Raw genomic sequence first — 17,739 nt, forward strand, 5'->3', positions numbered from 1 at the left:
CAAGAATACCATCATAAATATCAAGGGGCATCACATGGAAGTAGCAGTTGGTTGGTTTACCACATTGAGATCAAATTCTAGATCCCCTATGGTATGCTGGGAAATTACTTCCTTGCCCCACTAACTAGCTCAATGACCATTTTTGTGGATGGTTTTTGATTAAGACCTAACTGTCGGATGCAGTTTGGTGAAAGAAGTAAATGGGTACTTCTACAATCAATCAACAATTTAAAATGCTTACCATGATGGGATGTTGGTGTATAGACACTGAAAATTATGATTTTCACCTTGGTGCTTTGTCCAGCATAAGCCTAGGCTCTAGCCTCCTCTTCATCTTCAAGGGTTGCTACCTCATATTTAATCATAGCAACTCTTCCTCTTCCACGACCCTGTCCTTGATATTTCAAGGGACTTGAACTCTATTTCTTACTTGAATCGGTTGTTGAATGGAAGTAGTTCTTTCGCTAGATGAGTTTGTGGGTTCTTGGGAAAGTTTGGAGGAGGTAATATTTTTGAAAGGTTAAGAGGCTTGGGGAGATGAGGGAATTCAGCACAACATGACGTGGTTGATGGCAATCGTGGCACACTCCACTTTGCCATGCATATCATTCTATAGAGTCTATGGGCGAGGAAAGAGTGGTAGTGAATTTCGACCACTGATCTCGGTCGATTGAAGGGTGAATTCCATAGGGTCACCTTGAATTGGATGACTCGTGGTAAGGTCTCTTCCTATAAAGGTTTAGCTCAAAAAACTTCATCCTCAAGGCTGGTCGGCTACATGGATTCTAGCCGATGGTTGGGCGAGGGTTTAAGCATTGCACAAATCGGCTAATGGATTGAGCTAAGGTCATAGTTAGAGCATACTTCTTTGAGTCTAACAAAGTGGGAGTAGTAAGCATCCATTGATGAATTCTTTTAGGTCAAGCTATAGAACTCATTCATCTTCATGGTTTTAAAGTCTAAGGGAAGTACCTTTCCTTAATAACTCCCTTGTTTTGTTCCCAAGAGAGAGTGTTTTCTTGACACCCTTTTCTCTACACATGACTCCTTCCACCATAGCTTAGCATCACCAATTAGTGGAACGGCCCAACATAGATTAGTTGGCTTTATTAATACCAACAAGAGAGAAATAGTTAGTCATGGAATCTATCCATGCCTCTACACCTTTACCACATCTTTTCCTTCTCCTGAGAAGGAAGAGAGTCGCATCTGCTTAAGCACAAATTTCCTTTCAGCTTCTTCATCATGTTGGCGTGAAAAGAGAGAAAACACTTTAATACCAAACTTGGGGAAAAATAAAGAGGTCAAAAAGATATTAATTCTCTCTGTACTCTTAACATGGCTCTGATACAACCTGTAAGATACCTCCTATACCCTTCCTTCCTTCAGGGTAAAGAGGGATGTCACTACCAAACTTTCTATGAAGATCACCTAATCAGGAGCTAATTATTGACTATCCGATATACGAATATATTCATGATCTTGGGGGTATGACCTATATTATCTATATTTTTTTCTTTGGAAAGTTTTTGACTAGTTCGGTCCACCCTATGGCCCACTTTTCAGATTCAGGATACGATCAATGAGGTTTTTAATTACTAAGCACATTATTGGTACATATGCATCACATGACGAAATTCCTTAATTTAATTTCCTTCATGGGCTCCTTTATCCCTTAATGCCAACAAATCATTTTAAAAATGATACATATATAATCATAAGCTTCAATTACAATACAATCTGGAAAACATCCCTTGGAGCACCAAGTTACATATACAAACTAGGCATTGCAACCGTTGTGGTAATAAATTATCACATATTAGTAAGCTGAAATGTCCCCTCACTCACCTATACTAACATGAAACCTATCAAGCTCGGGTTTGCAATCTTCGAAGGAGCCCTCACCCTGCTTTGTGGTGGGTTAACCATTATAAGAAGTTGCCCCAACCCCATAAATACTCAAGATTTTTTTACCCTGGGTAGGGAATTGCCCACTTGCCCAAGAATGATCACTTTGAAATGGTCACCCCTAAGAAAAACATGTCCCTTAGTTTATTTTCAAAAACTTTAGAATATACTATTGGCCTTGTCCTAATCATATATCCACATTTCGCGTAACAATCCATGCAACAAAAATTCTCACATAAGAGAGATAACCTCTTCTATTTTCTTAAAGAAAAATTATCTAGTTAGATACATTGGACAATCCCTTTTCTTAATCAAGAACTTCTAGGGTTGGTCCCATTTACACGCTGAGGTGGCCGAGGTGCAATATTTGTGATTATGGGGATGTGAGCTGGTCCTCCACTTCCTTGGGAGACATTTGGAGCTACTGCTATTCAGTTGTATCCTCATCACAGTCAACTACCATTGGACACCCATGTCCTCTACATTGTGCATGTCCTTCACAAGCCATTATTCTTTATTGTGGCTTATTACCGAGAAGTAACTCAGATGGCTTGGGAGTTGAGTGGAGATCCTCTCTTACGTAGAATATATTGAGAAACTCTTGGAGATAGAACCTCTAATCTCTCAGTTTATTCTTCAACCACTAGGTTTTAAATATAGTTCATATCAAGTTGTAGTTATTTTCTTTATCCTAGCAGTGAAAAATGGAAGAAACGATGAAAGAAATTGATTGATTGAGAGAGAGAGGGGGGGAAAGGGAAAGGGAGAGCGAGAGCGAGAGAGGGACTAAAGATTGAGAGAGAGTGTGAAGGAGACTAAGATAGAGAATCTCGGAGGGAGAAGTCCATGAGTGGCGTGCGCTAGCAGATGAAGGTGGCAAGGGGGTGGGTGTGAGTAGAGGGAGTGAGGGGGCTGGTTGGACGTGGCGAGTGAGTGGGGAGGGCTATTAGGGACGAAATGGAGGGAGCCGTACGTGCCACCAGCCATAGTGGGGCTGGGTGACACTTTGTAGGAGTACAAGGGAAGGGGGGGGGGGGGTATGAAACAGTGTGTATGAGAAGGAGTCGTCAACGCCAACACAGAGGAAGAAGATGTGGCCGAATAGCATGGCTGGCCGATGCGGACGAAAAAAAATAAGGCACGCATTCACCGCCGGCAGCATGGCCGGTGGAATGAAACGACAAAGAACGTTTACGTTCCAGATCATCTAGCGACGAGTAGAGGACAAAAGGCAAAGGGAGGGGGGGAAAAAGAAAAGACAGGATTTTTTAACGAAGCATATATATATAAATATATAAACTTAGGAAATTGTTTTTACCAGCACAAAAAATAGAGATGAAAGAAGTCACTATCATTCTAGAGAATATGATTCAGAAGTAATAATTTATATCCAACAATGAAGTTAAGATAAATCTATGCTAGTTTGCCTCCAATATTTGGAAAAGATATCATGAAGGTTATTATGAATACTAAATTCCTCATTATGAATAATAATCCCCTCATTATGATAATTATTTTTATATGTGATAGTACTAGAAACATGAAACACATGTATTGACAAAACAAATTGACTACTTACAAATACAACAAAGATAGGAAAATAATTTGAGATACACTAATGATTTTTAGATATGCTTGTGATATGCCAAGTACATGTTTTGTACCTTAGTCGATGAACCTTGGATATCATAATGCTACATGTATTTGTAGACATTTCTCCTCATAATATGTCGATATGTATTTATAGGCCTTCATCCTCATTATGTCTTCTTTCTTTTGTGTATAGCTTTCTGATGAATGAAAACCTCATGTCTTTACATCTCAAAAACCTGGTGAGACTTAAATCAAAGCTTCAAGTTGAAATCAATAAGATAAAAGAGAGAAAAGTGAGTACGTAACACTTTATTATTTAAAATACTATAAAATAAGATTACCACTGTGCAAAACTTTACAAAATATCTTATGTTTTATACCATTTGAATGCAAATGGTATAAAATTTAAGCTCAAGTTCTATGCAAGAAGGTGTACTTATCAACATCTTTCTAATGTATGTTGACTTATTTCATGTTTTTTTAATAATATTTCAATATTTTTATATTTCACAAAGGCAATAGTTTTTTACACAAGTATGTGAGAAAAATCAATATAATTTTATTAGGCCCCTAAAGATGTGGAATTATTTTTTAAAAATGTTAAATCTCTTAGCATTATGCTCTCACATGCACATGTGAATGTACTCATGTGCATGCATCCACAAGCATGTGTGGATGCTAACACTTACAATTTTATATGCTTGTGAACACACATATATGCACATGCACATGTGTAGCCGTACTTGTAAAGCAAGATCGTATGGAGCTTTAGCATATTATGTAGTCTTCAGACTTCACTTTAGTGTTAGCACTAGGATTGAGAATCTATTCTATTCAAACATGGCATATTCTTATGAAGGGTACTTAAATAATGAAGAAGTTTAAAAATGAGTACATGGTGATAAGTAGTAAGGATTGTTTTTTTATAAACATCCATTATATATAATAAATGCTTGGAGAAGGCTAATTACTTGTACATGCGAACATATTATTGATCAATTTTTCTTTTCGTATGTAACTTCCCATGAACAATAGAGCCATAAATATTACTCAACCTCAATTAAAGAGAGTGTTCATAGAATTCTTCCTAGTTATCCAAAAAAACACTATGAACCAAAAGATAAATAACACCATGTACAATGTCTAAATTTCTTACCCAATGTGAGTCACAAAAGTCGATCTTTTGCAAAGGAGATAGCTTCATTTAGCTTTATCTATAATATAGTTATGTTCTTCACAAGGTAATATTGAGACCTCGTTTTCTCCTTTGACTTAGTCTAGACCTTGAAAATTTGCAAGGTTCATTCTTGATGGCTAGAGTTTTTCCTCCTTCCATAAGCTTGGCAAGATACAGCTAGCAAGATCCACATGATTCATCTCCAAAGTCCATTTCGTTTTAAAATGGTGTGACAAGGATATCCATAGTACCACTAGGTTATGGCCCATGGTGATTTACTTGTTGTATGTTAAAGGGAAACCTCTCTATTTGATGTGGTATCTCTTCAAATATCACATCCTAGCTTAGACCAATATTCTTTTGGTAAGAATTTAAAAGGTAATAACCATTTGGACTTCATACTACTTCCTAAGAATATGCATAATTTATGATCATATATAAATTAATATTCTCAAAATTTTGAAATGCACAAACTATTCACACCACCCAAAGTTTTTCAAGTGTGTAATGTTCACCCAAGTAATAGTGTTATTTGGAGTCATTCTTTTGATCTCCTTTACTCTCTTGATAACAAATTTGTAGACAACAATTTTCACTCTCTTAGTATAAAAGAAATAATCAAGATCTCTTTCACTAACCATACTTCTAGTATAAATAATCTATCAAATCTTTTTTTCCATTAAGTATATTACTTACAATTTCATAGGTTGCATGGTTTCTTATTTGTAATTTTTCTTTATTGCAAATTATAGACTAGAAAAAGCTACTAGTTTTACAAAAAACATATAGATTCAATACACGTGAATTATCATAATCCTCCTCCTCCTTCTCTTCTCAATATCTTGAAAAAAAAATGTATTCATTTTTATCATATCTAGCCATTGTTTACATTTTTAAAACTTAATGAGAATGCAAACTAAGAAAGTATAATAATACCATGCTATTTAGTGTTTAGTGTTTACACCTAATCAAAATTATATAAATTACTTAGGCTTTTGCCTATGATATAGGTGATGTTATACTTATGAGTACTTTGGATGTTTCTTTCAAAAAAAATGTGACAGAGGGTTGCTCACCTTATGAGGAGAGATTTTCTCACCTTATGAGGAGAGATTTTCTCACCTTATGTTAAAATATCCTCTAAAAATAAAAAGTTCAAATATTAGGTGAGATAAAACATAAACTTACAATGCCCTACTTATTAGTAAAGAAAAGGAGAAATCATTACATATGTGTTGCATGCTTGTGGAGAGAAGAGAGAGGAAAATCGAATTATCTCTTAGAGGAGGGAGATGAGTTTGAGGGAGATGAGGGGTTTGCCAAGGAGGGATATGAAAAGAGGCAGGGAGACAAGGTGAGGGTTTTCCAAGGAGAGATATGAGAAGAGGGAGATAATAGATGCACATGAGGGTTGCCAATAGAGGGATATGGAGGTGCCAAGAAATGAAATTTTAACTACATGAAGTGCTAGCTACATTGTAATGTATGGTAACATGAGATTCTTATCTCTAGTAATGGTGCTATAGGAGATTTTTTTTTCGTGTATGCATAAAGGGCTCTATGAATAAAGAGGCCTCTCTGCATAGAGATATTATGTATAAGAGGCCTATATACATGCATATTAGAGCATACACATGGGTATGCTCTAATATGCATGAATATCAGAGCATACACATAGATCTAATATGCATACATACATATGTATGCTCTATGAATGCATAATAGAGCATGCAAAGCTCTAGCATGCATAGAGCTATGCTTTATGCATGCATAGAGAATACATATGTTCTATGTATGCATATTGGAGCTATGCATGCATAGAGAATACATATGTTCCATGCATGCATATTAGAGCCATGCATGCTCTATGTGTGCTCTAATATGCACGCATGTATATGTATGCTTTATGCATGCTCTATGTATGATTTAATATGCATACATACAACATGAAAAGTGATCCAATTAATATGCATGCTTATAGAATGCATAAGAGGCTTCTATGCCTATGCACTGACTCTAGTCTATGATTATATGTCTTCTTCTATGCCTATGCATTGACTCTAGTCTATGATTATAGGTCTTCTTTGTTTTGGTCTCAACACCCTAGCCTTCCTATTGAGGTAAGCTGTAAACCTTAAACCCTTTCTGTTAATGGTACACATTGGGATGTATGCATATTAGAGCTCTATATGCTCTATGTATGCTCTATATGTATGCATATTAGAGCTCTATATGCTCTATATGTATGCTTATTGGAGCTATGCATGCTCTATATGCATGTTTATTAGAAGCTTACATTAACATTTCTTTTTTTCCGAATGCATATTAGGAGCTTTACATTAACATTCTTTTTTTTGTGATCTTAGTTTACCAAGAAAAAACAACCATGCTAGCTAAGTACCTAAGTACATACATATGCCCATCTCATAAGGGAGCAATCATATTCTCCCGTAGTAGCTAGAAGCTCATATGAGTTTTAAGTTTTTATGTTTATGCATGGGTAGATGGTAAAAAACTTGCAATGATATGGTGTCACGGTCTAGGATGAATTGTCAAATATGCATAAACTATGCATTTGAGTTTTAAGTATTTATGTTTATGCATTGACATTGGATAGACGGCAAACAACTTGTAGCGCAATATTACGCATGAAGGAGGAGTAGATACCCCAGCAGTCTGTGAGCAATGTTAACCCTTACCCTCTAGCTTGAATCATGAAGGAGATGAAAGGCAAGAGGCTATGTGAAAATTGAGGTTTCATGCAAAGAGAGGGAAGTGCAGTTTTTGTGGTCCAATACCCAAATTTCAACTGCATCACTCGGGTATTGGTTTCTAAAATTGATCATATGGCTAGGAAGCTCTTTATATGATCTTTCCACTCATGTAACTAATTTCTTTATCCTTTACTTCATTGATGATCAGAATTTCTCCCAAAGTTGCTAACTTTTAGCAGTTTTATATTCTTGTAGTAAAATGCTCATAACTTTTCGCTCGGTTGCCCATTTTCGAAAGTTTTTATATAGACGCAAAGCTCTCTTCAAGCTCTACGTACCTATGTAATCCTCTTTTGTACAGTCTAGATGGATTTAAAATTGCAATTCTTTGTGTATCTCTATTTTTATAGACTTTTGGCTATTATTTCTTCTTAATAATAATTAATTCCTCTTAATCTCTTATCAAAAAGCAAATCCTATGTATCTTATCCTCTTGTAAGTGATTGCTATATTGTTTTACTTTAAGATGTTCTGTCTAAATTGCCCAATTCGAATGGATGAACCTTACCAACATTCCCCGTAGGTTTCCGTTCACATAATCCTGAGTTGGAAGATTTTCTTCAAACAAAGAATTGCCTCTTGTTTGGAGCTGCAAGACTGATAGAAATTCTTGCTTTTCTTGAGCCTTTCATCTTTCCTTCCATGAATTATGATCTCACCTTTGATGTGTTTATCCTTATCTTAACCTAGGGGAGAGAAAGGGAGGTGAGGAGACTGTGAGGTTTCATACAAGTGTGTTTTGATTCTAAGAAGTGACCGAAGTCAAAACCCCAACTTTGTGTCACACTAGAATAAACATTACTTAATAGTTGTTGATTTATGTACAAGACCAAACATCTTAGTATTGATACATACCATATTTATAACTTTCTATAATATTGCATTCCAATATGTATAGTTATTTTTATCATCTCATCTAGTAAAAGACCAAACATCCTAGTATTGTTACTATCACTACAAGGGATTGGGCTCATACCCGCGCTCTTAGCCGCTAAAAATGACTTGTGAAAAAAAGTAGCGGGCCCGTGTATCAACGCGTGTATTCTCGCGGCCAGAGACATGCGTGTAAAAACGCGTGTACAGTGCCTCTCAGACGCGCGTATACACGGGTGTTTAGCCGCGTTTTTTTTTTCAGACGCGTTAATACACGCCAGTATACACGCGTCTTATTCTATTAGACGCGGTTATACACGGGTGTATAGCCGCATCCTGTTCAGTTCCAATGTCCCAGCCGCGTTTTTACTTGCGTCTGTACACGCGTTTCTTTTATTTAGATGCGCTTATACACGCGTTACTGCCAGTTTATACGCGTGTATACACGCGTTATTTCCAGTGTATCCGCGCAGATACACGCAATTTTTAGCAGTTTTGACGCGTTTATACACGCGAACAGAGAGCAAAAAAAAAATCCAGAGAGTGCTATTTGGTGCCTGAATACTGTTCCAGCATTCCAGCACCCAATAGCACTCTCTGGTTTAGGGTTTTTGGTGCATTAGACCATCCACGAAGAACATATGCACGAGGGAGATTAAGACAAGAATGACATGAATGCATACATTGTCATTACACGATTCAAGACAGCCATGAATGTAATACTATCGATCAATCAATTCAATATTACTATCAAAATTTCATACATGTATACAAGGGAGTCCATATCTCGAAGTAGCCCATGGCTTGAGTTTACAAAAAAATATATACAATCACATCCTAAATATGGAATGTGATACTACAAATCTGAGTACTACTCAGACCCAGATGATGACTCGGTGCTCCCCTCATGCTCAGATGAGCTCGCATCGGTCGGAATGTCCGAGGAGTAGTGCTCACGTCCACCCTCTGCAGCGGCGGCCGGTGGATCATCAGCAGCTTGTGCCTGTTCAAGTAATATATAGTATATAAGTATATATATATATATATATATGCAATTCAATAAACCAAAACCATTTGTTACGAATTTTCAAGTACCTGTCGACCGTATGGTCTCATGGCCAACTCAAACTGCGCGTCCGTAATACGTCCCTCGGCTCTGAAGATGGCCCACGTGTCACGTCTGCTATGCCGGCGAGCATACGCAGTATCGTGGGTTGTGGGCTTCCTCCCCGTAACCCGTCGCTGTATCATAATCAACACAATTTGTAAGATTAAAACAATTCATAGAATCAATGAATTAAGTAAACAATCAAATAAAGTGACAGGATACTTACGAACTCTGCCTCCCATGACTCGACGCCGCCAGATCCGAAATGCGAAGATCCAACGGTCTCCATCTGGATCCGTCGTGCCTCCACATGCTGCCTGCTCTTCACGCCACCCTCTGCTCGTTTCTTTGCCTCCTTCCACTCGCGTTTGTGCGCAGTGGCAGGTTTCTCGGCAGGATAGCCACCCGCAGCTACATTTAGCCGGTCATCGTACGCGAGTTTTTTAAGGTGAGATCTTTTATTACTTAAGATCTCCCTTATTCGCGTCCTTCCCCATACATCCGAGAATGTAGCATGTGGGGGATTGGGGTACCGACTGTGTACAGCCTCTATCACCTCCCCAACTAATCGGCTATTTTGATCTTTGAATTTAATAAAACAATTTCTATATGAGTTTGATACTACCCCACGCATGTATTCCATTACCTCCCTCCCCCTCGCATCCATCACTATCCCGCCCCTATCCGTCACATCATAGCAAACCACTCTCTCCATCTCTCTCATCTCCTCCTCTTCCGAACTGTCTCCTCTAACTCTTCTCCCTCTATCTCCTCTCTCACCCCGTGCCCTACTACCTCCCCCACCTCCCCCACCTCCCCCACCAAAGCACCCGCCGCATCCTCCCCCACTCCCACTCTTCCTACTGCTGCGGGTGGAGTCACGACTGGGGGATTGTCTACGTGACGGTGGCTGTGAGCCCTGACGTGACGGTGGCTCTGAGGGAGCACGTGATGGTGGCTGTGAGGGTGTACGTGAGTGTGTCTGGGACGAGGTATGTCTCCTCGGTGGACGTGGAAGAGGAGAAGCTGCATGCCGTCTCGTCGGACTCGGAGGAATAGACGGCACTGGAGTGCCCTGGATACTCGCGACAGGGGTATAGACACCAGGCAGGGAAGGAGGGGGATGGACATACATATACTCTGTAAGCTCAACCGGACCAGGTTGGCGCCCAAAGTGATTCATCATCTCCATCAACCAATTGCTGTACGCAAATGGATCGGATGAAGAACCTGGAATATCCATAAAGAACCTGCAACAAACATCATCATGTACATCATGGGCTGTCTCTTGACTCACACATTGTCATTACACAAGTCAAATGCCTGCAAACCCTGAAATCTGAAACGCGGCAGTTTTTTGTCTGCAGAAACGCGTGTATACACCCGGCAAAAAACGCGTGTATATACCCGGCAAAAAACGCGTGTATATGCGCGTGGAAAAACTCTGCAGACAGGTTACACGCGCTCCTACACGCGTTCCTACACGCGACCTGAGAAAAAAATTTCTCGAAAAGACCGACCCCCCGACAAAAACAGAATGTCCTTACAAAAGGACCAGCCATTGTCGCCCCTGTCAGGATGCAGCAACCCAATCGTGTGCAAAAAGACAAACCCAAAGAGCAAAGAGCAAAGTAAACAAATCTGACAAAAGAGACAAGGCACAGGACAAAGTGACTCACCTCTGAAAAAGTGAGTCCTCTCTGCTCCTTCTCTGCTCCCTCCTTCTCCCGTGTGTGTGCTCCTTTCTCTGCTCCCTCTTTGCTGTTGGAAGAGGCGAAAACAGGCGCACTGTTGATTTCTAAGTTCAAAATCTATATTTGGGGAAGGCGGGCTATGTTTAGTTTAAATATGCCGCCGCGTTTATGGGTGCGTTTATGTTCGCGTATATAAACGCAGGTATATTCGCGTGTACATGATTTTAGCTGCGTTTATACACGCGTTTTGCAGATATTAGCCGCGTGAATACACGCGTTTTTTAGGAAGTAGCCGCGTTTATACACGCAAATTGTAGGAGATAGCCGCGTGAATACACGCGTTTTTATGCTTTCATTAAAAATATATAATGAGTTTGTGTTTTCTGATTTGTACACAGGATGTCATCAACCTCTTCAAGCAGTTCTGAGGAAGATGAGACAATGCGTCATCGTAATCGCGATGTGTGGTTGGGACAACGGATCAAATGTATGTGTAATCGATGTCAAGGATGCATTGTACGAGCACGTCGAATTACCTTGAATCATATCTCCATGTATGGAGAATGGAATCAAACAGGTTTGGAGGTGAGTAGATGTAAATTGATGGTATTCAAATGACTCATGGTATCCAAATTAAATTAATAGAGTTGTAACATATAATTTGATAAATTGAAGCAGGATGCAGTACCACACCCTAACATGGTACCCTACGCGCGACGAGAGCACGTAAAGCATCGACGAGATGATGCTGGAGCTTCGGGATCTAATGTCAGAGATGAGTGGGAAAGGGACGACAATAGCCCTGCACCTCACGAAGTTGTGGAAGAGGAGGTGCTTGATGATATGGTGCGAAATCTTTTTAAGGATGATCCCAAAGGTATGGACGACGATGATATGGAACAAGAGCATCTTTATAAAGCTTCATCGACACCGGTGTTTGAAGGGTGCACATTCTCAGTTTTACGTGCTTCCCTTGAACTACTTAATATACAAACAGTTTATGGATGGAGCAATGCAAGTCTTGACGCATTGTTGAAGTAAGCATTCTAACTTATAAATTTGAATTAGTGGTTTAAGGTTTAGGATTTAAGACTAATTATAATTGATGATATTGGATGCAGGCTATTGTCAAATATGCTTCCAAAGGAAAATAGACTGCCCACCTCAAGAGACATAGCGAGGCGCTATGTGACATCTCTTGGAGGACTGGATTATGATAAAATACATGCATGCGTCAATGATTGCATTCTCTTTCGTGGGACGCATAAGGAGGCTCTGACATGTCCCACTTGTGGTGAAGCAAGGTACAGAACAGATATGAAGAGTTTTGATGTACCTCGTAAAGTCTTGCGACACTTTCCTATAATTCCTCGCATCAAACACATGTTCAAGTGCAAATCTATAGCAGAGCTCATGTCATGGCATTCCTCACATCGATCGGATGATGGCATGTGGAGAATTCCCGCAGACACTCCTGCTTGGAAGCATATTGAAGATGAGTGGCCCAGCTTTAAAACAGAGCCCAGAAACTTGAGACTTGGCCTGGGTATGGATGGAGTGAATCCATTTGGTTTCAAAAGCACCGCGTACAACGTGTGGCCAGTTGTGCTGGTGAATTATAACCTTCCACCATCAATGGCGATCAAGAAGGGACATCTTATGTTATCCCTTCTAATTCCAGGGAAACATAAAGTCAAGCATATGGATGTTTATCTTGAACCACTGATTGATGAGTTGGAGGAACTATGGAGAGGTGTTGCGGTGGTGGACATTAGTAGGCCTCCCTCCTCTCGACACTTCGACTTAAAAGCAGTGTTGATGTGGACAATGCATGACTTTCCAGGATACAGCGATTGTTCTGGTAAGACGTCTAATTACCTCCCTACTCTATTACTATTGGCTATATATATTAATTAGACGGTTTGACTTTATTATTCTAACTTTTATTTATATTTTAACAGGTTTGAAAACATCGGGTAAACATGCATGTCCTGTTTGTGGCCCTTCGTTAGTACATGAGTATGCTGATGGTTTGTGTAAGACTATATTCGATAATCATCATCGATTTCTCCCCTCAGATCATCCTAAATATGTTGCTAGTAAGAGTAACATTCCTCCACAAACACTTCGTGCAAAAGATTGGAAGCGTATTTGGGAGTCTACAACTATTCTTCCTCCAGATGGCATGAACAGGTATAGTGATGTTTTTTCAATCTTGTTTTGTGTAGTCTCTAATTGGATTAAAGGTCACATAGAGCAATCCCTTGTGCAGGTACTCCATTTTTTTCCGGCTGCCATATTGGACCCATCTTAAGATCAACCATCTTCTTGATCCCATGCACATCTTCAAGAATGTGGGATCTGGTATTTGGGAACATATTACTGGTAAACGAGACAATGTTAGCGTACGTGAGGACTTGCGGGTCGCAGGACGTATGCGTCAAGCTTGGCCACGAGAGGTGGGTGGGCACGTTCGTCTTCCGCCTGCACCATGGATTATATCAAAGAAAGAGGAGAAGCAGGTAAAGCAGGCCATCACCACTTTGCGTACTCCCACTGGATGCATGAGATCATTGAAGGGAGCCTTTACAACCACTAAGAAAAGAGGCGTTGAGCAACTATATGGGTTGAAGTCCCACGATTGGCACAAGATGCTTCAAGTAAGTGTTTTCCAAGTCTTGTACGTACGTTGAAATTAAATTTTGTAATGCCATAAACCATAAATGTGCTCTTATGTGTGCAGTTCATACTACCTACTAGCATCGACCATTGTGCGAATAAGAGTTTGAAAAAATGTATTTATAAGATGGGCGAGCTTGTGAGGTATGTAAAACCCATGCTCAGATCACCCTTCATTATACCTTGCAAAATGAACGTGCATGAGGTATAACGTACTATTTATTTATTTTTCAGATATGTTAGTTCCAAAGCAATTGATCCAGCCACGTTGGATGATGCGCGTGTTATGGCAGTGGAGGTGGTTTGTTTGGTAGAGGAGACTTTTCCGCGAACCATTCTCACAAGTCAACTACATCTCATTGTGCATTTAGTGGACGAAATTGCTTTATGTGGTACTGTGCATGCACGTTGGATGTTCTTCCTAGAGCGCTTCATGAAGACCTTAAAAGACTTTGTGAGGCAAAGTGCAAGGCCTGAAGGAAGCATGGCCGAGGGTTGGTTGATACAAGAGTCGCTTGTATATATTTCAGAATTTCTTGGTCAGGTGGACAGCTCTTTGCCACGACTATGGAGCAATGAAGAGGACTTGAGGATGACCTCTATTGTGCCTCAAGGAAAAGGACAGAGTAAAGTAATTGACAGAACGTTGATTGATGATCTCAATTTCACTTGTATCCTTAATAGTGATGTGATGAGCAGATGGGTTACAAGATATGAGGATGCAAAGACAAAAAGGCAAGCAGAAAGAGCTCTCTTTCGGAGGCAACATGGCTCTCGGAAGGCGTACCCTAAGCATCTAGCAACACTTCCGAATGATATCCATGTTGATTGGTTGCATGAGGAAATGGAGAGAGCAGAGAGTGACGAGGGGCTGCATATCACGGCGGAAGAATGGGAGTATGCACGAGGATGCATGTCAAAGGTACATAGAACTAATGTTTTGCATTAGTTGTAAGTGATTTTCTTTTAATATTTATTCACATTGCTTACACAAATATTGTTTCTATTTTGGTCCAGTGCACTATGTTCAATGCTATATGGTGTGAAGGCAAGCATTTTCGAACACAAAGAATTGATGAAAAGAGAAATACACAAGATTGCGGTGTCATTAGTAGCTTTGAGGGAGCTAATGGAAAAATGGATGATTATTGTGGCATAATCCAAGACATATTTAGGCTTGACTTTCGTCGCTTCTTTGTGTATGTTTTGGATGTCAAATGGCAAATGAACGTGGTGGAAAAAGGGCCTGATGCAACGATAAAACGCCATGCAAGTGGATATGTAACTATTGACTCTACAAAGTTCTGGCAAACAAAGAAAGATAGGCTCGTATTGCCACAACAATGTGAGCAGGTATGCATTTTTTTACTAATGTGTTTCATGTACATATATATCTAAGCTCGCGTACCCCTTGACTTTTGATATGCTAATTAATTACTGTACTGTGTGTATTTGAGTAGGTTATCTATCTACCAATGGTGCATGACATCAAATGGTGGTACGTCATCCCTATTGCACCACGTTCCAAAGTGATGTATAATACATTCACTGATATGGAGCATATGGAGGATGTAACAAGCCGCAATGAAGATGACGTCGAACATGCCATTGAAGATGTTGTGATCGATGATCAAGAAATAAGAGATGATCGTGATAATGAGGATGAGCATGCCATTTCTCATGATCATGAGAATGACCCTACCATTGAGGATGATGGTGATGTTGATGAGGATGATCAGGACATCGATACCATTATCAATGGAGTACAGAATATCGATAGTGGAATAAATTTAATCGTAGCCTTACCAATTGATCAAATGGATATTGATGTTGATCGTTTGGCAAGGATGGATCTTATTGAAGATGAGATCGAACCCTAACCAATCCGTCACTGTATGTTCTAAATTGATGACATTTCCATCATCTCATATGCAATATGATTTATTCTTGAATATATTTCATTGTTGTAAATGCATGTAGTGGGATTGTGTAATGATGTATACTGTAATGTACTATGACATGGTTTAAGGAAAATAGTTTTTAATTTTGTAAAGGAATTCAGTTTTTTTTCAGTTTTTCTCTGCCATGCGTGTATTAATCCGTGTATAGTAGCGTGTATTTATCCGTGTATAATAGCGAGTATTACCCCGTAAATATTATCGTGTATAGGTGCGTGTATTACTGCGTGTATATAGACGCTTTTATACACGCGTTTATTAATGCAAATATACACGCGAATTTAAATGCAAAAATACACGCGCCCGATTCTATTCAAATACAGGCGCGACCATACACGCGTTCGTAATTTATCGCGTGTATGAAACGCGTGTATGGCAGCATTGTCTTGTAGTGTATACTATATAGTATATTTAGAAATTGTTATAATATTTCTTTTCCAGCATGTGTTTATGGGTGCACGCACACATATGTGTGTGTGCATATATGCTATATAGTATGCTATACTATATAGTATATTTAGAACTTGTTATAATATTGCTTTCCAGTATGTATTTATGGGTGCACGCACACACATGTGTGTGTGCATATATGCCCATGCACAAGTGTGTGTGTGTGTATGTGTGTGTGTGTGTGTGTACGTGTGAGCATAATGCTAAGAAGATTTGACTTTTATTCTAGTATTCATTTTTTTTAATGCCACATCACTGGGATCCCAATAAAAAATATTTCATTGTTTCGTATACTTGTGTAAAGAGCTAGTAACTATATGAAACATGTAAATATCAACATATTAGTGAAAGAAACAAAGTAGGTCAATGTATATTAGAAAGATAAGAAATGTATCTTCTTGCAAAGATCTTGACCTTGAACTTCTTCCACCATTTTCATCTAAATGGTATTAAACATAAGAGAGTTTGTAGTTTATGGCACACCTTATAGTATAGTTTTTTAAAACAATAAAGTGCTTTCAACATAATTTGAATATACTCACTTTTTGCTCTTTTTATCTTACTGATTACAACTTGAAGCTTTGATTGAAGTATCCCAAGGTCTTTGAGATGTAAAGATGTGAGGCCTTCACCCATCAAAATGCTGTAAAATAGGAAAGAAGAATTATTAAGGAGAAATGCCCACACATACATAAAGCCTCTATTTTCTTGAAGTCCAACTTTGTGATGGCACATAAAATGTAGTTGACATATCAAGTATATCTCAAAACATAACATGTAGTTGACATATCAAGTATATCTCAAAGCATATTCCTATATCTCAAAGCATATTCCTAAATCTCAAAGCATATTCCTACCTTTTAAGTTTTGAATGTGTGCTTAACAAAAGATTATAAACAATAAGAAAGAGGGTTTGAATGGCATCAAGCCATAAAAGATAATCACCATTATTCTATTATGGCATCAAGCCATAAAAGATAACCGCCGTTATTCTTTTATGGGATGAAGCCTAAAAGAGGCTTTTTATGGCATCAAGCCAAAAAAAATATAACCACCATTATTCTTTATGAGAAGGTAATATTTAAATAAAACATTAACAGAACATACTTTTATATGTATTACTCAATGACCACATGAAATAAGAAATAGAGTACATGCTGAAGAAACATCACACATGTGAAGATGTTCCATTTTTGATATTTTATCAAGCATTGAATATAATTGATCCAGAAAAGGTTATAAAAGAGAACAACTTAGGCTTGAATGGCATTGATCCATAAGATGGGCATTGTTATTCTTTTTGAGAATGTAATATTGAGGCTTGACTAACATTGATCCATAAGATAGCCATTGTTATTCTTTTTGAGGAGGTAATAGTCAATCAGATGTTAAATGACCCTTACTTATGGATAATAAATAAGTAAGGTAACATTGTAATTTATAATACTCAATCAGGTGTTGTTACCCTTATTCATGGATAGGAGGTAAGTAAGGTTATTCATATTTTTCATCTTTTCTAGACCTA

The 17,739-nt window shown here is 38.7% G+C and overlaps 1 protein-coding gene across 19 annotated transcripts in view; it reads right to left on the reverse strand.

Moving 5' to 3' along the window:
• The window catches only part of LOC147636790 (uncharacterized), an 89,594-nt gene that overhangs the window by 27,755 nt on the left and 44,100 nt on the right, over nt 1–17,739 (reverse strand). For 10 of the 19 annotated variants that reach the window (XR_015266243.1, XR_015266235.1, XR_015266231.1 and 7 more), the window contains one exon: nt 16,757–16,857. Coding sequence is in view for 6 of the 19 variants with exons in the window: in XM_086800333.1 (XP_086656459.1) it covers nt 16,757–16,857 (101 nt within the window). In the remaining 13 variants the exon portion in view is untranslated. Of the gene's footprint in view, nt 1–3,572; nt 3,699–9,493; nt 9,568–16,585; nt 16,858–17,739 lie in introns of those variants that run through there. The other 9 variants (XR_015266241.1, XR_015266240.1, XR_015266238.1 and 6 more) reach the window with 3 other exon arrangements.

Source organism: Cibotium barometz, chromosome 7 (assembly GCF_041138505.1).
Source record: "Cibotium barometz isolate CiBa-2024 chromosome 7, ASM4113850v1, whole genome shotgun sequence".
Lineage (NCBI taxonomy): Eukaryota > Viridiplantae > Streptophyta > Polypodiopsida > Cyatheales > Cibotiaceae > Cibotium > Cibotium barometz.